We start from the raw sequence: 23,124 nt of genomic DNA on the forward strand, positions 1-23,124 counted from the left end.
TTGATAGTACAAATTGACATTAGGGCCAAATCTAATGATGAGTAAGGTAAAACTTAGGCTGGGTGCACATTGACTTGTATCGCCTGAGCGTCCAGTCTACAGAAGCTATCGCGACTAAAATAGCTCAATCTTCTTTATGGGAGCAATGAATTACTCATTCTGATCCCGGTAGAAAACCAGCATAACATAACAAAAGCACTTGTAAAAGTTTATTTGAATAAAAATCTATTCTATTCTATTCTAAATCAAATAAATTATCTAAGTAATTAATTAATTTGAATGAAGCCAATTTTTTTATTTAGCCAATAGACACCTAGCCTTATACTCAAGATTCGAAAAGATTTACAAAATAATATAAGTACTTACTTAGACACAGTAAGTATTTTACAGGAAATCGTTTTACAAAATGGTAACAAAATCCTAGCCACTGTACTATTCAACGCTAGGAACGACCTATAATATGGCTAACTCTGTTTTGTATCAACCTGTACCCTATTATTTCACTTCATAATTCTAATCCTATTTAAATAGGTAGGTCCAACCTACTTTAGTACTTATAATAAATAATATTCATCATAATATTGAAATAAATTACTAAACACTAGTTTTTAAAAATTAAATAAGTCATTTTAAAGTAAGGAGTAGATATAAGATATTTATACTTACACATTCTGATAATTGACAGTTTTAAATTGAATTTATATGTACAGCAAAATTTAGTACATTCGTATTCTAAAACTATCTCAATAGTTATTAAACTTATTTCTTGAATAAATTATATTTTTGCGGTTGAAACTCGGCAATTTCAAAGATGCTATTAGATTCTCTAGATCAATTTAATCTGTCTTCTTGATCAATTGAAATGCCGACAAACTATCGCTTTACCTATTGTTTACAATTGCCTCATGAAATAATAGTCCATACTCCATAATCTGCGGCCATTTTAGAACTAAGCCCGATAATTTTAAATATCGACTGACACATCAAAAAATTGCGGTACTGGCAGGATTCGACCTTCGTCTCTCCTAGTGGCCTAGTGGTCGAAGGCGCCGGGCGTAATACCCAGACGAGTTGCAGGTTCGAATCCTGCAGGTGCAAGCGTCAGGCGGGTAGAGGCATGCAGCGTTAGTTCAATCAATTCAGTGTTCTAGAGCATGGGGGCCTTAAATTAAGGATTTAAGGTTTAATTTACTCTGACATTACAATAATGTCAGAGTAAATTAAATCAATATCAATCTATCAATTTGGTGAGATGTTAAATCTCATACTAATCTGTCTGAACGGCAGTGGCGTCTATAGCGATGGGCGATTTATTGAAAAAACAATCGATTTATTTGATTAGTTGAGTCGAATAAAAATTGAACAATCGAAAAATAATTATTTGATTTCATTTGTTCAATTGTTACTTAGTGTGCAGGCCTGGGAGGAATGAATCGAAAGTCCGATTCAATGGCGCAATTGATTTAGATTTTTGATTTATTCGTTCCAGATGATGCGCTCTGCATTCGTAACTAATAGAGTTTGAAAAATAATCGAATTAATCATATAATCGAACGATTGAACAATCTATTATAGAATTTTATTCGAATGTTTTTGTGAAGACAATCGATTTTCCGGTTGATCGTTGTTTGTTTTGCAAGAATCGCTCATCGCTCTAGAAAATATAACTGGGGTGACCGTTCGCTGCATGCCCCGCAAAGAACACGCCTCACTAAGGCCTTACTCTAAGCGTAGATCACAGTTTTACGCTAAAGTCGTGAAGTCGATGGTCTACCGAGGGTTGTCGCACTGGAAGCGCCGGCAGTCGTGGTCCCTGCTGGCCGCCATGACGTCACCGAGCTGGTGCGCCACGGCCGCCGCGCTGGCGCTGTTGCCTCGCGATATCCTGGAAACATGGACAAATTGCTGATACATTTTGTGATGTAAGAGACTTGTGGCTCTAATTGGCCGGGCGCGGTGATGTGTGCGTATCATTAGTGCGCGTGTTAGATCTGGATAGGTACCTAGGTTAAAAAGTAGAGCTAACATAGGACGTTCTCTCTTACACAATCGTATAGAAGTGAAAAGGACACACTATCATTATGATTAGTCAGTTGGTGGACCATTTCTTAAAAAATGTAATAGTGTGTTTATGTAGCTCACTATAAATCCCCATAAAGCTACCTTGCATAAAGCGTGAGCTTATTGAGTGACTTCGCTCGACGAAAATAATATAAATCCTTTATATTTCATGCGAATTCCGAAAAATCTAGTAAATTATTCAGCGAAAAGATCGCGCAATCAACTGTGGAACCTACTCCTTTTAACGGTGCTCCCACTTTTCAACATGGTATTATTCATAGGGCGGATCAACTCATTAATCTTAAAAGCCTGGCAAGGCATTCGCGGTTCTTCTGGTGGTGCAATTGTTCATGGGCATCAGGCGATCCGCCTGCTCATTTGCTCGCTATTTTTAACTAAAAAAAAGTATTTATATTTCGTAACATTTATTATGTAATAAACAAGCTTAGAATAAAAACCCATAAACAAGCTATTTATTTAGAAAACGATCTTGCAAACGAGCTATAGAGTTGGCCATGGTGTAGTATTATTACCATAGTACTTAAACGTTTCCGCCATAAATAATAAAATATACACTTTTTCCGCTCTCGGGAATGTGGTCGGATCACTTTCACTGTAGTGCAGTAGGTAGGTAAGTACATACTTCGTGCGTGTCCGAATATTATATAAGTGGGCTATTGCGTTGGCCAGTGGACGCCCCGTGTGGATGCTAGGGCTGCTAACTTTTCGAAATATTCATTATCAAGTATCAACTCTAGCTGGCTCACTACTGAGAACGGGTCTCCTCTCAGAAGGGTTTGGCCATATTCTAACCATGCTGGCTAAGTGCGAATCGGCAGACTTCACACACCTTTAAGAACATGTAATCAATCCTATCAGTAATCTGTCGATACTTAGCAGTTAGCAATGTTAATATTTGCCAAAAAACTTATCTCTTTTTATAACTAATAATGTACGTGGCAGGTTGAGATGACAATTGGGGAATGAGGCGGGGGGACGCCCTGCACACCCGCTCGTCGCCCGCGCTATCCCGCACCGGGTTAGCGCGGGGACTGTGCGGGTGTGCAGGACGTCCGGCCCCACCCCGATTGGCATCTCGACCTATCACGAACAATAGCTATCGATAGATTAGGATTTAAATTGATTTTATTGATTAAATTCAACTGTTAATCAAGAGTCGTAAATGATCAGTTATAGTTATGTGGCAACCCTAGTTAAATTTTGGGTCATTTGGACGGCGGCACGCTGTCTGAAGGTTATTTTTTTTTTCTCACGGACTTGTTAGTTCTTATTGGACGGCGCGCGGGAGTCATAACATAAGGTGCGGTTAGGTAATAGCAGTTATAGTTATTTCAAAGCGATGATGCAATAACATAAGCTTTTCGTTTCATAAAATGAAAGTTCAAGAGCTTTTTAGGGTTCCGTACCCAATGGGTGCCAACGAGACCCTATTACTAAGCCTCCGGCGTCCGTCCGTCTGTTTGTCAGCGGGCTGTATCTTGTGAACATAGGTAGAAAGCGTTATTTCTTGTACGGTAATAAGGAACCCGGGTACGAGTCCGGTTCGCACTTGACGGGGTTTTTATTATTATTCATGTCTATGTAGTAGGTATAGGTACCTACTTTTCTAATAATGCAGTCGCTTAGACTTGTTAATGAGATGAATCTTCATAATCGTGTTCATTTATACCACTGATCTACTTACTGACATAGTAGCCGTTATTGAAATATTATGTACTTATAACCAAATGTTCTAACAAGTGTAAATTAAAAATTTATAACACCCCTGACAAGTGAAGGTTACAGTAACTAGAAAAGAGCTGATAACTTTCAAACGGCTGAACCAATTTTCTTGGATTATAGCTAAGAACACCCTCGATCAAGCCACCTTTCAAACAAAAAAAACTAAATTAAAATCGGTTCAATAGTTTAGGCGCTACGGTGCCACAGACAGATAAACAGATACACAGACACACAGATACACACGTCAAACTTATAATACCCCACTTTTTGGGTCGGGGGTTAAGAAGGAGAACCAGGTTAGCGCATTTTTTTGCTTATATTTTTTCATAAATTCTGTACCCAATATTCGGAATTGATTTCTTTCCAAAGCGTAAGCCTACCATTTATTTGTTTGGTTTCATTTTTTGGTTTTGGAGGATAAACAGTGCTCAATCAATAACAGTTAAACTAGTTCTAGTAGCTGAGTCTAGATTTTTGCGAGTCCTCGACTCCATTACTCATCCTCAAGGGCTAACGAGATAGACAGATAGATAAACTTAGATAAACGAGATTATAAACTTGGTTAAAATCTTACGTTTATATTATTCTGTGGTCTGAGTGCTTACGAGTAGATATCGACCTTTCGGAATTCAGTCCGCTCCTCAACCGTTGAGCTATCGAAGCTCTATCTACTTATATCTATTTAATATTATGATCAGCTAATAGGTGTTTTGGATGACTATGCAGGAGGACTAGGATTAGCCTATGGTAACAAGTTAGGTCTATTACGTAATTCCTGTGGTTCACCAAACGTTTAAGATATTTAGGTCATTTTGGAGTTTAACCTCGGTTCAGGTAGGCACGAAGCCAACCGCATAGATAAGGTAGGTGTATGAAAAGTAGAGCGTGACGAAATTACTCCTATTAAATAATTTATTTCGAAACATTTTATCATAATCGTATCATCGCTTGGCATTCGCCTTGATGCTATTAGATTTAAAAAATCATTTCCGAGTTTTTTAAGAGGGGTCTCTCAGTCACTCACTCCATACAAACGTAGTTCCAATTTCATTTGAATATTAAGCAACCAAAGTCCATGAAATTTTGCAGACATATTCTAGAAACTAATATCGATGCTTGTGGTTTTCCAGATTTCTGTTAAAATATTCGGTTTCAAAGTTACGCGGTCTTAAAAATTCACATACAAATATTTGAGCCCCTGTAATTTTAAAACTACATATTTTTAGAAAAATCTAAAACACCACAGGCACAGATATTAGTTTCTAGAATATGTCTGCAAAATTTCATGGACTTTGGTTGCTTAATATTCAAATGAAATCGGAACTACGATTGTATGGAGTAAGTGACGGAGAGAGCCCTGTTAAGTGCGTAAGTACCAAAAACTGTGCTAAAACTGAGTTCAAAGTTCGTGATTTCGATATAGGTAATGAAATCTCATTTCATGCAGTTTTTTGCTCCTCCTGTAAAATTTTATTTCGTGCAATTAAACTATTTTGTTCACTGTTGTGATAGTTTATGTACGGGAAATTAAAAACGCGTTTAACGATTTTTTTAAATTTTTTGCGGTAAGACCGTAAAAGTTTTTTTAAGTTTCGTCGGTATGAATAAATGTTCGTTTTAAATTTTTATGCTTATTTCATAAATAATATAATATACGTAATGTGTATGCATATTCATATTGAAAGAAAGCGTAAGTGATTCCATAAATTATGTTACACAAGATATAAATATAATATCAAAATATGTTATCATATCACATAACGATGTGCTTGGAGGTCGGGTGTATTGTTTACTTGGTGTCAACTATCGCCCGACTTTTAGAAAGTTATAGCTAGGGAGATAATGGGAAATTCTTAGCGGGTGCTTGGTACGCAAATAAATAAATTGAATTGAATTGAATTGAATACGTATACGCGTCTATGGTGCAACGAATGCGAGCCAGCGCTAAGAATGATAGCCAGCAGGCTGTACTGCTGTCATATAAAGCATGCTGCAAGGTTTTAGCCGGTGTAGAAACCATCCAGTATCTAGTTTCTAATACGCACTGCTAGAATATAATATGGGATGCCCTCCCAGTTACCGTTTTTTCCGCCAGCTACAATATTGGGACCGTCAAAAGTATAGAGTGAATTGAAAAACGTTTATCTACTTTACCGTGTCGCAAAATTTAAAAAAAATGTTGACATTAGGTTTAAAATTAACTTTTCAAGCATTCAATGTAAATATGTCACGAGCTCTTGGGCGAATGCACCCGGAAATATTTCAGTGTAGTCTTGGATTCACGATTTTTCTACTCTTTTAAAGCAAAGATACAGATTACATGGCATGAGTTGTTTATTTCTGTTGTTTATTATAAGATATGGCGTCGAGAATCGAGATTAATCACGAAGCATAAATCTTTTTTGTTTTTGTTAAAAGTCGGTATCTGAAAATGATGGAGTGTAATATTTTTTTATTCACTTAACTACTATAGCTTGTGTATTTTTAACATTTTTTATGTAGAGTAGGTGGATAGTTATCTACTATCTAGCGTTTAAAGTGTTGGGAGATATTGCTAAATTAATTGTTTAGCCAAGAAATTTAAACTTATCGGTGCCTATCACACCTTTTTAGAGTCTGAGTAGCCTATAGACCGTCATAATATGAGGCAGAAGTACTGACTATCGGGTAGATAATTATTAATTAAATTAAATTAAAATAAATTAAAATGCACAAGAGCGGGCAAAGTGCGCTGAAATATTTTGGAAAGTGGATCCTACCTACAGAGTCAATGTTAAGTCGAAGAAAAAAAAAAGACAAAAGGTAAAAAGTACTCCTACTTACATTTTAAGAAGCGACGCCATTTTCTTCTCCATCGCGAACAGGGAATCCGATGTTTGAGATGTTAACACTTTACAGAACGTAAACTTGGCACACTGAGAGTCCCTCCAGTCTGTCTGTTTCACCAGATCCATAGCTGTCGCAGTCAGGCTCGGAGCCCCTGGACTGCCATCCAGATGCTGTAAATCATCAGCTAGTTCATCTATAGACCGCTTGACATTTCTCCGTTGTCTCACGAATATGTTTTGATATGGTTCATAGAAGCTTACAGCATGTCTCTTAGAGCGCCCAGTTTCAGTATCAGGTGACATAACGACATACACATTCTCGCTGGGCATTTTGTAGTTATCATCGTAGTATTTTTGTCTGCTTAGAATTTTCCTATCGATATCGTACGGTGCGTTTTCAAACGCTCTTTTGTGTTCTTTCTCTAATTCGTCAGCCGAGTCTTCTGCTCTACCACTTCGCATGAGGTTAACATCTAAAAATTTTCCGACAGCGACCGCTCCTAGTCCTAAAGCTGCCCCTCCAGCCATAAGTCCAATGGCAGGAAGCATGGCGGGTGCTCCGGAAGCAGCCGCCGCTACACCGATCTTATCTTGAGCATATCTCTGAGTTATAGCGTTAGGTGAATAAAGTCCCAAATTATGTGATATTTTCTGAGTTGCTTCCACTAGTGGATCAATTACGGGTTGTGTTACTCTAGCAATAGGATCAATCAAAGGTCTGGTTAGTTGATGAACAGTTTGACTCGCTGTGTTAATCGTGTCTTTCATTGAATCAGTGAATTTTTGCCACAGAGTAGGTTCAGGAGCACGTTTGATGTAACCGTAACCATAACCGTACGGGTATTTGCTATGGGAGTTGTCATAGTAAGAGAATTTATTATATTCGTCTTCGTAATATCTATTTGCGTTTTGCCCACTGTTTTGACTACGTTGTTGATTGTAGCCGTTGATAGGCTCCATTGGGTACGGATGAGCGCTTTTCGGGCCACTCGTGTAATACTTCACTCTACGTTCCTTTTCATAATTATCAATATAATCTCTGGTAGCTTTTGCGGGTTGAACTCCAAGTTCTGGGTGTGCATACTGAAGGACAGGGTTTCTCACACTTTCGTCAAAACTTGGCTGGGCATTTTTTGGTGTGTACATTACGGAGTTAGGAAAACTAACTTCTCCAGGATGCTGTAGCATACGTCTTTGGATATGACTTTCAGAGTAATCTAGATCACCGGTGTGTGCCCGAGAACTACGTCCACTGAAGTAATCGCGTTTCGATTCTTGCTCATTAATTTGCTTGATGTACTCTATCAGTTTGGAATTAGCCACTTTAGAGTTGTCAGCTTTAGTAAATGGACCGTACCCGGTTTTAACAAAATGATTATCTTTTTTAGGTTTATAGGTGTAAGTGGTGGGAATAAAGTCATCGGTTTCGAATTTTATGTTGTCGAACTTTGTGAATGGACCATCTTTTGGTTCAAAGTTATCTTCTTTGGTGAAAGGTCCTAAATTTTGAGATGGATCTGCGGCAGTTAGATCTGGATAAACGTCTGCTTCTGGTACAGCCTTAGGTGGAGTATATCCTTCCGGGTAAGGCTGTAATTCACCATTCACAACTCTTGCGTTCCTCCACGTTTTCCTATCAGTTTCATCGTCAGGCACTCTTACACCCTGTATTTCGGGAATGTCATCACCACCTAGAGTTAATATTGATCGTCCACGTTTATTATTGTATTTGTCAATCGCTTTCTTTATATACATGGGGTCAGAACTCACCATGACCGGCTCAGGTACATTCGCAGATCGACTCTCACCATCGGATACTTTAGTGCTTACAACTTCTATATACACTGGATTGCGATCATTCTTTATGACGGGATTATTAGGATCGAATCTAAAGCTTTTAGCGGGTCGGTTGTAATCCACAAAACTTGTCGAAGTTATGTACACTTTCTTATTTTCTGTCTTCTTATCATTATCGTATGTGGGATAATAATTGGAGGTTTCGGGATCTGCCTCTGGTTTTCCACCATCCTCTTGGATATGAGATTCGGGGTAAACGGATACGGGGGACCAGTTGCCGTATTCCGCTTTTATGTCAGCGAAGTCATCGTGTTTGTTTCTGTTTAGGTAATAGTCGAAGCCGGCTAGCTCGCTGCTGACTGGACCAAAATTAAGTTTCCTTTGGTCTCTGCTCTCTGTCCTATTTTTATTATCTTCTGAGTTGTTGTCACTAGTCGTCGTCGACGTCGTTTTGACTGCTATCGTCGTCGGTGCTGGGGTGGTGCTGCTAATGAGCGTTGTCGATTTGGCATCTTTCTTCTTGACTATTAGTTGTGTTAAGTGACCGGACTTGGTCCTCACATTCAAGGTCTGAGTCTCGTGCGGGTTCAGACTTCTGGAGACCTTCAGCTCAGTCCGCGTTGTCCGCGATGGGAGGATGGTGGTGCGGATCGTTTTTGTGGTGGTGGTGGTGTTTTCACTGGAGTCTGCGTTGATGGCTGCGCAAAACAGCCAAAGCATGGCACATATCCGTATTGGGCTTACGGAAGCCATCTGAAACAAGGGAAAGAAAACATTTAGTTACTAATTATTTTCAATGTGTGGGTGACTTAGCGCTAAGTTGATGTTAATTCAAAGTTTATGGGTGTGATTCTGGGCAGGTTTTATGCATTTTTACATAACTTTGGGGCTTAATTAATATTCATAACTTCATAAATTATTATCACTCGTTTTTAGTGACTTATAGTTATGATGTATCAAAATATAATATAAGAAAAAAATATTTATAGAAATTGGAGAATAATTCTTGATTAACTTAATATAGGTAATAATATGTAACTCATGCAGCGGCATCTCTCTCTTATGAGAAAGGAACCTGAGAAGTGTTACTATGTTTAAGAACAGCAGATACGATACCTTATTTTAATTTAGCACCTATATTTATTCCCACCCATAAGGCATCACAGTTGATAAACTATGTGTGATGCCTTTTAAAGGTGTCTCAAAGCAATCATGTCATTTCATTGTGGGTTATGGTTATGGTTACGGAGGTTAACGTAGACAAGGTTAAGATCTCGGCGACCATCGTTTAGACACGTCATTAGTTATAGGTCAACCGGTTGTTATGTAACTACTTACTATGTAACATTGACTATGCAAAGTGGGTTAATCTTTATTCATCAACTTTCTCGTAATATTTTAACACAACACATGTGCATATTTATGTGTTATTTATATACATATCGTGAATGATAAGTGTATAAGTACCTACCTATTTTGATTCTGCGAGGAATTTTTGTAGGATGTATCCTGAGGCCTGGTAATGAAATCTTAGTACTTACTATACCAGAATACATAATACTATACTTACAGAATAGATAATATATAAAATTTTGGTTTATAATTTTTTTCGCGAGGAATTTTTGTAGAATGTGTCCTGATGTCTGGTAATGAAGTCTTAGTACTATATCAGAATAAAATATAATAAATAGTACATACAGGTAGATACTAAATAAAATTTTATTTTCTTTGTATGACGATTAGATATACTCGTTCTATAGGTATTAGCTTGTCCTCAAATTAAATAATCTATTATTCAATCATAGACTAGGCCCTCGTGCGAAGCTGGGGCGGGTTAACTAGTAATTTTTTTAATAAACTATATTATTACATACTTAGATAGGTAGGTACCTAGTTTACACGGTTCACGCTTGCAAGTTGCAGGTAACGTAATCCTAATATAAAAAACACAAAAAATGTTTCTACCCATGTCCTAAGACTATGAAACCATCCAACCGATGCCGATGTGCCCAAAACCGGTTTCATTAGAAAGGCAATTATATATAAAAAAATATATATAAATATAACAATGCATTAGACATATTCTTTTTTAGTGGAGTAAGTAGCAGTTAACCATCGATGTAAATTAACAGGGCTCTCTCCGTCACTTACTCCATACAATCGTAGTCCCAATTTCATTTGAATATTAAGCAACCAAAGTCCATGAAATTTTGCAGACATATTCTAGAAACTAATATCTGTGCCTCTGGTGATTTAGATTTTTCTAAAAATATGTAGTTTTAAAATTCCAGGGGCTCAAAGATTTGTATGTGAATTTTTAAGACCGCTTATCTTTGAAACCGAATATTTTAACGGAAATCTGGAAAACCACAGATGTAGATATTAGTTCCTGGAATGTTTCTAAAAAATTCCATTGAGCATGATTGGTTATATTAATATTCCAATGAACTACGTTTGTATGGAGCGAGTGACGGAGAGACCCCTCTACGCCGAGTATCCGCTAGTATTTTATATAATGCACGCATGTTTACATAAAAGCAAATTGTAAAAATTGAGGAAAATGGAGCGTATCATAGTGAAACCATTCGAAATTAAATTTTAGAATGATTTACGAGAGAAAGTCTGGAGAGATTAGAGATGTGCGATGGTTTCCATGATGACACGATGACACGGCGTTCAATGTTATGGCGGAGCAATTTGGGCTGGTTTAATTACTGATAATGGAGACGGTCACAGTGAAAGGTAGAATTAAAAACCGGTCAAGTGCGAGCCGGACTCGCGCACGAAGGGTTCCGTACCATCGTACAAGAAGTAACAGTTTTTAATTTTTGTATACTTTCATAACAACCATTTTGAAATTTTCATTATTTGAGAAATCATCCACATTCTGTGAAAATTTCAACTATCTGGCTATTCGGTTCATGAGATACAGTCCATACATAAGGACGGACAGCGGAGGCCCAGTAATAAAATCCTGTTGGCACCTTTCAAGTATGGAAACCTAAAAATGGAGTGACCAGGATTAGGTTTTAGGCACTAGTAAAGCGTAAAACGTTTGCAATGGATAGTAGGTAGATAGGTACAGTCAAAGACAGTAAGTCGTTTAGCACCTTAATGATCATATTCGCGTGGCACGGCTATGCACATGCGATAGATATGAGTGGCGTGTTTATAGAAAAAGGTCATAAGTGCGACAGGTCTTTGATGCAATAGTTTCGCAGAATTGCTACGCGACTTCTGAGCCGTACCTAAATGTTAGTTTTTATCGTGACGCAACTCGCACCGAATGCTGATGTCAATATATTGCAGTCGAAAAAGTTTTTTTTTTATTTATTTTATTTTTATTTATTTAGTAATAGACTTAATTTAAAGAGAAACATTTTTCACCATTTTTTATAGACCAAAGCACTAGATAAAAAACAGACTGGTGTTTGGAATTTTGCAGCCCAAATAGACCGTAGTCTGTGCTAGGGCTGACAAAAAGAAAAAAAGATTAATTTATTTTATGATTTTACGATTAAAAAAGCCGATTTATTTTATGATTTTACGAGTTAAGCCTATATTTCCATTTTTTACAAACAAAAGAATAAAAAAATATTTTTTTTTTTTTTTTGCAATACTTACATCGTTACGTCACATTGTTTTCACTTGTTGAGCGTATGCACTTTTATTGATGACCGTCTGCCGCGGTGAATTTACAATCCGTATTGGTTAATTTTGTAGCTACAGCTATCTATTTAGAAGGTCTGCTTGCACTTTTAAGGATTCCGTACCTCAAAAGGAAAAACGGAACCCTTATAGGATCACTTTGTTGTCTGTCTATCTGTCCGTCCGTCCGTCGTGTCTGTCAAGAAAACCTATATGGACCTATAGGAAAGGGATATAGTCCCTTTGACTTAGGATCATGAAATTTAACAGGTAGATAGGTCTAGCACGAGTAAAGGAAAAATCCGAAAACCGCGAACCGTGGTAACATTAAAAAAACAAAAATTAAAATGAGTGCACAAAAACATTAATTTACTAACTCACATATAGATGGCGCAGTCCGTTATTAACTTGCATGTTTTATATAAAAGAGTTCAAGTATACCTTGTACGATGGTGGTTCGTGTGCGAGTCCGACTCGCACTTGGCCGGACTTTTTAAGTAAGTACCAACTATACATTATTGTCTTTAACAAGTCTGTAGTAAATTCTCGTCACGCTAAACGCCTAATGTGTGTATAAGTACATGCTAATTACAGCCTCGTGGGCCCGAGAAACGGCGTCAATTTGTTCGAGTGCGGAGTTAGTAGAGCGGACATCATTTATAGTTTCACATTAACGATCTTTTACTACTTAGATAAACTTGGACGCACGGATACTAGCGGAAGATCTCAGTAGAATCTGTTTGTATAAAAGGAAAAGCTGACTGACTGACTGAGTGACTGACTGACTGATCTATCAAAGCACACCTCATCGGGCAGAGATTTATCATACAGATACCTATTACGATCTAGACTAATATATAGCATTTTTGAAAAAAACAATCCTTAAAGGGGTAAAATAGGGGGTTGAAAAGTTGTGTAGTCCACGCGGATAAAGTCGCGAGCTTAGCTAGTACAGAAAATAAGTAAGTATGAAGAACAAAATTTTAGTAAGTACATTACCTTTCCACCAAATATAAGTAGGTACAATTGTATGTGAAGTGAAGGCACTGAAAGTGTTATGACACTTTCAGTGCCTTATACCAATAATATTGTAAACTGTTGACAAGTGTGTACGCTCTTGCCTACACAATATTTCTGGTTTCTGCTCTTGGTCCAACAACCTTTTTAACCCCCGACCCAAAAAGAGCGGTGTTACAAGTTTGACACGTGTATCTGTGTATCTATCTGTGGCATCGTAGCTCCTAAACTAATGAACCGATTTTAATTTAGTTTTTTTTGTTTGAAAGGTGGCTTGATCGAAAGTGTTCTTAGCTATAATCCAAGAAAATCGGTTCAGCCGTTTGAAAGTTATCAGCTCTTTTCGAGTTACTGTAACCTTCACTTGTCGGGGGTGTTAAAAATTTTTAATTTACACTTGTGTGTCATTCGAATATTAAGTGGTATTACAGCGTGATATTTATTACTATTCGCGAAGTAGGGCGCGCGTTTCGCTTTTCTTTTCTCCCGTGGCGTTTCCTCGTGCGGCGCGCGATTGTGCGCGCGGGGAAAATGTTCGCATGTCGTTGAGGAAATCGCGGTACTTATCTTGCACTGAACCTACTGTTTTTATTTTATGTTTGTTTGTAGGATTCCGTACCTCAAAAGGAAAAACGGAACCCTTATAGGATCACTTTGTTGTCTGTTAGTCTGTCCGTCTGTCTGTCTGTCAAGAAACCTATAGGGTACTTCCCGTTGACCTAGAATCCTGAAATTTGGTAGGTAGGTAGGTCTTATAGCACAAGTACAGGAATAAATCTGAAAACCGCGAATTTGTGGTTACATCATTAAAAAAAATTAAAATGTATGTCAATTTTCAAAATAAGATAGCTATACCAAGTGGAGTATCATATGAAAGGGCTTTACCTGTACATCCTAAAACAGATTTTTCTTTATTTTTATGTATAATAGTTTTTAATTTATCGTACAAAATGTTGGAAAAAATACCCGAGTACGGAACCCTCAGTGCGCGAGTCTGACTTGCACTTGGCCGGTTTTTTTAAATAACGAAGCGGAATGTTGAAATATGCCTAGGTTATTAGAATTTTTTTACTTAGGTATTATAATATTGTAACAGTATATTGTATGAATGATAATTATAGAATCTTGAAACTATTTACCTACCTACTGTGATATGTAACTAAGTGGGTAAATAACGTATACTTAATTAGGTGCTTAGTCAAAAATTTCGGTGAGCCTTCTTGCTAATTAATACTTAATACATTTTTACAAATTGGAAATTCCACAGTAATATACTCTTTTAATGGTAACAATTTATAGTGCAATGTAAATATCGTCCTAATAAAAACACGATAAATATCTAGTGTGCATGTGCATTAGGCGTGTAGATAAATAAACAAAACACGAAATATCTGGTACACCCGCATTAAATGTGCAATTACACATTATTTATACATCGGTATTTACCCGTAACTAGGTAGTTTGTTACAAAGTTGTTGGAGCCCACCTTACCTTACCTAATACCTTGAGCTTTTGAGCATTATGGTATTACCTAATGTAATGATTATATTATAGTATATAAGGGAGGGGTTGCTTATTCTGAGATGGTACCCCTTGATTGTAGAAGAGATGGTACGTTAGTTAGTCGAATATCAAAATTGTGATTACAGTAATTAGTATGAATGTAAGTTATTATGACTCTACCTAAATAATGTTAATACAGTTTTTAATCGTTTGGATATTTCTTTGTTTATATTCTTAAATTTTTAAGAAATGATTTGTATTTCTTGTATTTCTTTAAAAATACATGAATTTTATTAAAAAGCCATGATGGTTAAAATGTCGGCCACCTATTCGGGAGCTCCAGAGTTCAATCCCGGGCACGCACCTTTAAGTTTTCGGAGTTATGTGCGTTTTAAGCAATTAAGTATCACTTTGAGATATCCAAGGTCCTAACGAAAGGCTAAATCTACCGTGGACAGACAATCACAATAACAGATACTCTACCTACATCAATAAATCTATTATCGAAGTATTTACGGACACATAACTAATGCTTAAGTGCCTCAATAAATCTAGTAGATGCGTCCGGCCGAATGTTGACAGACGTAAGATCATAGACACATGAAGCAGCGGACAAACCGGCTGGCGCGCTGGCGGGGTCAACGGCCCGCGCCCGGTCACCATGAAAGTGAAACCGACGCGCGACGCGTGCGCACACTCGCGCCACACCGGAACTGGATGTTGCCGGCTACGGCGGGGAAATCATCTTGCGTGGAAACAGAGAAAATCATCTCGTATTTCTTGGATTTATTAGGGTTCCGTACCTCAAAAGGAAAAAAGAAATCCTTATAGAATCACTTCGTTGTCTGTCCGTCGAGACCCGCCAAGGGAATCAAAACCTACTTATAAGGTACCTACTTCGCGTTGACCTAGAATGATTTTTGGCAGGTAGCAATGTCTTAGTAGCACAAGTTGCGAGTGAAGTTAGCACGATGCTCAAAACCGACTTAAGTATCACACTCCAAATACTGCTGTGCTTTAACTGATGTGGCTTGAAAAGCTAGCAGACAGACATACACATGGTTGCATTTAAAATATTAGTAGGTACATATAGATTACAACGTGTGCGAAAACTGACCCAGTAAAAGTAAGAATAAGAAAGTCTTTAGTATTGCGATACATTGTGTGTGAATTATTCCGATGCTTATATACTTAAGTACCTATTTTATTACCTTACTTTGTGTGGAAACTAAATTGGCTTATATTAAGTTAACTGGAGACTATAATAATGCAACAATGCATCGCTCAGTGCGTCCTACGTTTTCTGCATCCCAAATACCTTTCGATGTCGCAACTGAAGCCATTGCTAACTTGCAACAGCCACTTTAAAATGCTCCGCGAGTTGTGAATCGTGACATTTGAGAATAAATACTAACAAATATACCTCTATTTACGGGGTGCGGCAAATCGTATTAACCTACTTATGAAATTACTTTAGATGGGACCTGTTTTATGGCTTGGCTTGATGAGTTCTTCTCAGAGCTGGGTGCGTTTGGAACCCTCGTAGGTTTAGTTTTAAGTTCACTTAGTTAAGTAATTATCACCACTACATCATCATCTTACAAATTTAACAACTGACTATCACCAATCATGCATCATCATTCATCAATCATTCAACAAATTCAACAATTGACAAGCAATCAAAAAGTATACAATTGTACAGACTAAAGTACTATGAAGCCTTTATGTTTCAATTTTAGTTTAAGATATTTATACCAGGTAGACAACATACAGTCGAATACAGAACCTGCTCTTTTTTTGAAGTCGGTTAAAAAGAAGCAATAGCGCCAGTGTCTTTGGGCACCATGCCCATGAATTTGACCGGTGTAGGTAAGTATATTTTTTTGTAATTTTTTTTTTTTAGTAAGTTCATGATCAACCCATCGTCGGCCCACTACTGATCACGGGTCTCCTCAGACTGAGAAGGATTAGACCATTAGTCTGCCACACTGGCTCAGTGCGGATTGGCAGACTTCGCAAACCTTTGAAAACATTATGGAGAACTCTGAAGTATGCGGGTTTCCACATGATGTTTTCCTTCACCGTTAAAGCAAGTGATGCACATTAGTACATACTAATGACTTTTTCTACTTGCGTTGTAGCATGAGGCCCTGCGTGCCTCCTCCCTAAGGGCGTTTATGCACTCATTTGTATTCAGTTCGTATTCGTTTTCGTAAAAATACGATTCGCAGTGGCCGTAATGAGTGCACACGCGTACGCACGTTTTGTATGACGTATTTTTACGAAAACGAATACGAACTGAATACGAATAAGTGCACAAACGCCCTACGTCGAAATTTAAGCGATATTCGCGATGGTATAAACAATTTAAACCGTTTTAATGGCTGTTCTGATGGAGGCAGGATAATAAATAAGTATGAATGATTCATTTTGTACTTTTAGCCGACTTGAAAGACTTGCCGTGCCCTTTACAGAGTAAATACTGGTCGGGTAATTCGTGAGCTTAATCTGGGACATATTGAACACGCCACATTCCTGACATTTGGCCATCGAAAATAAAACAAGGAGTGGCTTAAGTTTTACCGGTTGTTTTCTATACACTCTATTTCAAGACACACCATTATGTCCTACCAATCCATATCCTTACTTCCATTCTGAGCTTCCATACTTACTTACTATAATAATATTATAAATGCGAAAGTGTGTCCATTGCTTGCTTTTCACGACCCATTTTCACGACCAATACGTATTTGGAACACAGCTTGCATCTCAGGGAAGGACATAGGCTATTTTTGGTCCCGGAAAATCAAAGAGTTCCCACATCATGTTTAACTGCTTTTGACTAAGTTTGGTACAGAAATAGCTTGTATCCCGAGAGGGACAAAGGATGCTTTTTATCCCGGAAAATTAATGAGTTCCTGCGGGATTTCCGAAAACCTAAGCTCACGTGGTAGAAATTGTGGACATCGTCAAGTATGTGATAATATTAATCTTTAAACCTGACAACATTACAATATAACATTACTATTATAAGTATCTATGCTACCTACCTAGTAGGTACCTATAGATTGACTCATGCCATTGTTATGAGGCCAAGGTCTCCGCATGTGGAAACACCCATACAAATGCTCGCTTTGTACCTACATGGCATGGCGGACGCCTAAATGGGAAATTATGCAATAGCTTAGGAACCGCGGCCTGTGAGACTTTGTTAACTATACAAAAGAAAGGCAAATAGCTCGCATTTTGCTCTAATATTTCAAAAACTAAGTACATAATATTTGTGTTTTGACAATATCCCAGTAGGTAATTTGTCAATTTTACTGCCTCGTTGTGGAATACGAGGTCTCAAGTCGGTTGAAAAAAGTTAATTGGTACAATGAAGTAAGTTTATTCTGTCAAGAAGTTATCCGAAGCATCCTGGAATTAGCAAATTGTTGATGATATCTACATTTCCGTGCCAAGAGAGCATGTAAAGGCATCGGTTTTGTGCTTAATCTTTCTTTGGTTGTGTTGGATTGCTGTTTCAACGGACTATGAAAGTGAGAGACTGCACCTCTATGTCTGCTCTATAATCTCCTGCATAGATGGTTAGTTTCTGCTAAAATTGACCGCCGTTGCTGAAATTCGGTCAAGAGGCTATAACTTATAGGTAACTAATTACTTACTTAATTTGTCTTTCTAAGTTTCTTGCGTATTACAAAAATAAACATTTTTTTCCTTATTGAGACGAAACTTCCTATATTTTGACCCAGAGTATGAACGAAATAAGTACATACCTATGTCAAGTTTTTTTTTTAAATAAAAATAGCGAGCAAATGAGCAGGCGAGCTGATGATAAGTGATTACCGTTCCGTGTTCAAATCCGTCCTGTAGTATCAGCGTGAAGCGCGCACAGATAGACACACAAATCTAAAAAAACTGTTTTTGTTTATCGATCTTAATGCTTCCTCCGATTAGGATATAATAGATCCTAATATACAAAAATCATCCAGTTCCAGTTTTATTATAAATGTAGATTACTTACCAATAAATGATCTTGGCATTATAAATCTTAGGTAAGTAATTATAACTACTTCCAAAAAGTGGGTTTCCGTTGCTTAGTGGATGAAGTAATTTCCGATTTGTATCAAATGTTCTAATCAATATTATCACTGTGGTTTCCGGCCCTTAATTAATAATAAAATCAACGAGATTCGAAATGATCAATTCGCAGTCTGTTCGTCAGTGCTTATCCGTGTGTAAAGGTGGCTCCACACTGAGACAGTACTGTCCCCGCTTTGCGCTAATAATTTTTTGTAATTTATTGATAATAAAATTTAACCTACGATATCTAATGGTAAATTAGCAGGTTTAAGAAGTAACCCTGGCGTTGCCCCCCCAGCGTTTTTCATAGAGACGTAGTTCTCATTTAAATACTGACAATCAAACTCAAAGTTTATAGACGCGTCCTAGAAATAAATAGGTGTGTCGGTTGCTTGTCTTTCCGTAAAAATGTATAGTGTCAAAGATACACCGGTTCAATGATTAATGATGATGTAAATATATTTTGAGCTCGTGTAATTACTACTAATTTTTAGAGAAATCTGAAAAACCACAGACAGGGACAGGACAAGTACATTTTTGATTATTTTTGAAAATAACAACGTTATACCAAACGTTGATTTGCGTTGTTAAAACATCATTCATCCCACTTTTGAAAATGTCTCGCCCGTATGTTGGGACAGTATGCACTCACGCTCGGCTTTGAGAGCCCATGGAGGGCACTTAATTACATAGACTCAAGTTGAAATCTATAGAGCGTACTTCGACTTTGCTCTGACTTAAGTTTCAGTAAAAACGAGACAAAAAATAAATAAAATAAAGTAAATAAAACTAAATCGAGATAGATAACGAGACAGATTTATGCCAGCGGTATAACGCTGTCTCGTTTTGACAGTGTCTTAAATCTGAGCAAATAAAGTGCGCTCTATATAGATCTCAGCCCTAGATACCGAAAGGCGTGCATGGTAGTTAGGCAACACGAGTCGAGTATCCTCCGCAAGTTACTGGCGCAGTGTAAACGAGCCTCACCTACGTGTAGGTGACGTAACGCTTTCACCCGAGCTGGGCAGTAGGTATAATTACTGACAATCGGCGCGCGTCGCTACGCCTTTCTTATATTGCATTCGACGCGCCATTGCGTAACTTCCGATTTTAAAACTAAGCTCTCTTGATGCATCTTTGATGATACGAGAATACCAGGCCACGTTGTACGCTTTTCTAGCAGAGATGGACCATTTCACAGATAGCATGTGAAAAATCACGTGAAATGCCTTTTAATAATTACTTATAAGTAAACTAATTCTGTATTGTAATCCCATTTGGCCTTATTTTTGTATTAAGTTTAAAATGTAAAATTAAGTTAGCTGTAACGCTGTTGATTACAAAAAAATTGTAAATGCCTGGCCACGTTGTACGTATTTCTAGCAGAGATGGACGATTTCAGAGGTAGCATGTGAAAAATCACGTGAGAAGCTTTTCATATGTAGCACTTGCTACCCTACATAAAGTAATAAATTAATATAGCATGCAATATTTTCATACGTTTCACGGAAAGCGAATTTTCTCACTTGAAATCATAACGCGAAAATTCATTTTCCGTAAAAACCCACCCGTAAATATCAGCGCTTTTGATCTTGATCATAATTTCTAGTTTAATAAATAATAATTAATGTAGCAAACGTTGTATAGTCCGAAAATTGTAAAATCATTTTCCGTGAAAATGACCTGTGCTATCCTATGAAAACTCAACGCTGTGGCTTGTGGTCAAATATTTCGTTAAACTTTTATTAAATAAATGTTAAAATATGATTTGATTGTGATCTGTAAATATTAAGTAACGGTATTATTACCGTATCATTATTTCTGTCAAGAATCTTTTTCCTGATTTTCCTTCAGGAAACTGTTCTGTTAGTGATATAATAACAAGGAAGGATGATTTGATGTGCTCTCCTATGCATAAAGGAAACAGAAAGGTTAAATTCGACCTAAGCAGTTTGTGACCCATCCACTCATCGACTTGGGTCAAAGCTACTTACCTAGCCCAATCGACTGCTATGCGCTATCACAACTAGGTCATATTACCCTAATTATCATATTTTTAGTCTGAAGTAAGTAAAAAATATCTTAAAAATATCAAAACTAGTATACAATTTGAGATATTAGCATATTTAATGCCTTCCTAAACTGTGTACATAAATCTTGTTAATTACCTAATTATTTTGGCGCGAAATGATAAAGTTCTAATTAAGATTCTATGATATACTGCTAAATTATATAACAAAAAATAAATATTACATAAGTATACCTATTATAAATGTAATTAATTCAAATTGAAACGTAACATGAGCTTTATCCATATTTTTTTAAAATATTGCATAATCAAGACTGTCTTTCAGAATGCTTTTTCTGTAGAAGATTGGTTGCTCATTTGAAAAATTAATTTTTTGGTTAGTAACTAGCTGCTGGGCCCGGCTTTTTTGACAATCGGTGAAGGGGTGGAATTTCCAAAAATTCTGAATTGACGTATTTTTTCATTTTTAACAAAAAGTCCAAATACTTAGTTAAAAAATGGTAGACTTTCATCACATTTTAAAGGGTACTCGACTCATATAAAATCCAAAAATCCAAAATTCCAATATCGAAATACATGTGTTTTTTTTATCTGATGATTAACTGATGATCTAAACAATTTGATAGATTTTCTGATAAACAAAAACTATCGAAACTGATACAGATATTCATATACGGAAAATTTTAAGACCTTATTATTTAGAGGTCTCGCATACCAGAGGAAAACTTATAATTATACTGACCCTAATAAAATAAAATCCAAAATATAGTGTAACAGGAAAAGCGTTAATTTTACTTTTCTATTGTTATTGTTTTGCTTTGGAAAAACGCAATTCGTGACGTTTTACAATCGCGTGCTATAGTTTAATAAAATATCACGTGCTGTTATAACTATCTATTATATCTCATCCATATAACACCCGCTTGTAATAAACTTGCTATTTGGTCTGTTTCCGATATATTGGCACGTGAGGTAAAGTTTCATAAGTGGCATATTGCGTGGCGCGGCGTGACAGTATCATAGTAATCAGCCATTAGGCAGTGCGTATTTTCTACGTAGTGGTTTCTGCCTTTAATTCCAAGGAATTTGTAAGTATACACGCGTATTTGTAGCTACATGATGCCCGTGACTTCGTCCGCGTGGATTTAAGTACCTTATTAAAAATCTCGTGGAAAACATTCCACAATATTCCGAGAATATATTATATCAAAAGCCTATATCCGTCTTTGGAAAGTAAGCTAGTTCTGTACGGAATTCCGACAGAATTGGCCTTTAAAAATCCCATGCGAATTCTTTGGCTTTCCGGGATAAAAAGTAGCCTAAATCTGTCCCCGGAATGTAAGCTGTCTTTGTACCAAATGTCGTCCAAATTGGTTAAAATGGGCCGTAAAAATTTATTATAAGACGGACACACACACACTCATAATACAGCTGTAATATCGGTATAGATAAATTAATTACATACAATAAAAGAAAAACAGGAAAAGGAAACGATTAGAGTAAAAAGTTATGTTAGTTATGTGGTTAACGGAATTTTTCTAGAACTTTTTTATTGAAGCCTTGAAGGGTATAACAATGCACCATTCATGATTATCCTAGATCACAATTTGGTTCCCACACAAAAGGTTCCTACCGTGGGTATTATAATTAGGGTATTATCATATAATTAGGTAGGCCAATTACAGTGATTTGTTGTATTGTATTGTTGTATGCTCGTAGATTGAAAATAAATAATTTTGTGCTCTAGCCCAGCATGAGTTTTGCATGTTTAAAATAGAATAGAATGGAGTGAGTGATATGAATAATGAATATTAATAATTAATTTATTTAACTTAAATACAAGAATTAGAATGAAAAAAAAGAAGATTAGCATGGAAATACGTATCTCCTAGTTGTAAAAAATATTAAAATTAACTTTTATAACTACGTACTTTTGAATCATCAAATGCATCTAACACTGGTTTGGAAAGCCTATCCTATGGAGAAGTACCAGCAAGCAATATTTATTTTGATGAAAATTAGCCCTTTAACGATGGTACATATAATTTACTAGAGGATGCCCGCGACATCGTCCGCGTGAATTTAGGTTTTTAAAGATCCCGTGGGAACTGTTTCATTTTCCAGGATAAAAAGTTGCTTATGTCCATCCCCGGGATATAAGCTAACCTTGTACCAAATTTCGTCAAGATCGGTTTAATTGTTTGGCCGTGAAAAGTTAGCAGACAGATAGATAGACAGACCCACTTTCGCATTTATAATATTATATTAGTATGGAAGTATGGATTACTGGAAACTACCTGATGTCGGCATTTCGTACGAATGGATTAAAGTTTTTAAAAGTCCCTATAATAAATTTTTTATGGAACTCTTTGATTTTACGAGAGTATTTTATCTTTCGAAGCTAAAAAAGTT

The 23,124-nt window shown here is 36.8% G+C and overlaps 1 protein-coding gene and 1 long non-coding RNA gene across 2 annotated transcripts in view; both read right to left on the minus strand.

Annotated features, from left to right (window-relative positions):
* Positions 1–313: 313 nt before the first annotated feature.
* LOC123873072 lies at positions 314–16,413 on the minus strand. Its single transcript, XR_006797593.1, has 3 exons — positions 16,362–16,413; positions 871–873; positions 314–324 (listed from the first exon to the last, which is right to left on the minus strand). It is a non-coding gene; the product is annotated as an uncharacterized LOC123873072 (long non-coding RNA).
* The window catches only part of LOC123873060, a 30,716-nt gene continuing 8,477 nt past the window's right edge, over positions 886–23,124 (minus strand). Inside the window, exons 2-3 of the mRNA XM_045917738.1 lie at positions 6,628–9,182; positions 886–1,885 (exon numbers count right to left, since the gene is read on the minus strand). Coding sequence (XP_045773694.1) covers positions 1,771–1,885; positions 6,628–9,182 — 2,670 coding nt within the window. The 3' untranslated portion in view covers positions 886–1,770. The remainder of the gene's footprint in view (positions 1,886–6,627; positions 9,183–23,124) is intronic.

The sequence above is a fragment of the Maniola jurtina genome, chromosome 16, assembly GCF_905333055.1.
Source record: "Maniola jurtina chromosome 16, ilManJurt1.1, whole genome shotgun sequence".
Lineage (NCBI taxonomy): Eukaryota > Metazoa > Arthropoda > Insecta > Lepidoptera > Nymphalidae > Maniola > Maniola jurtina.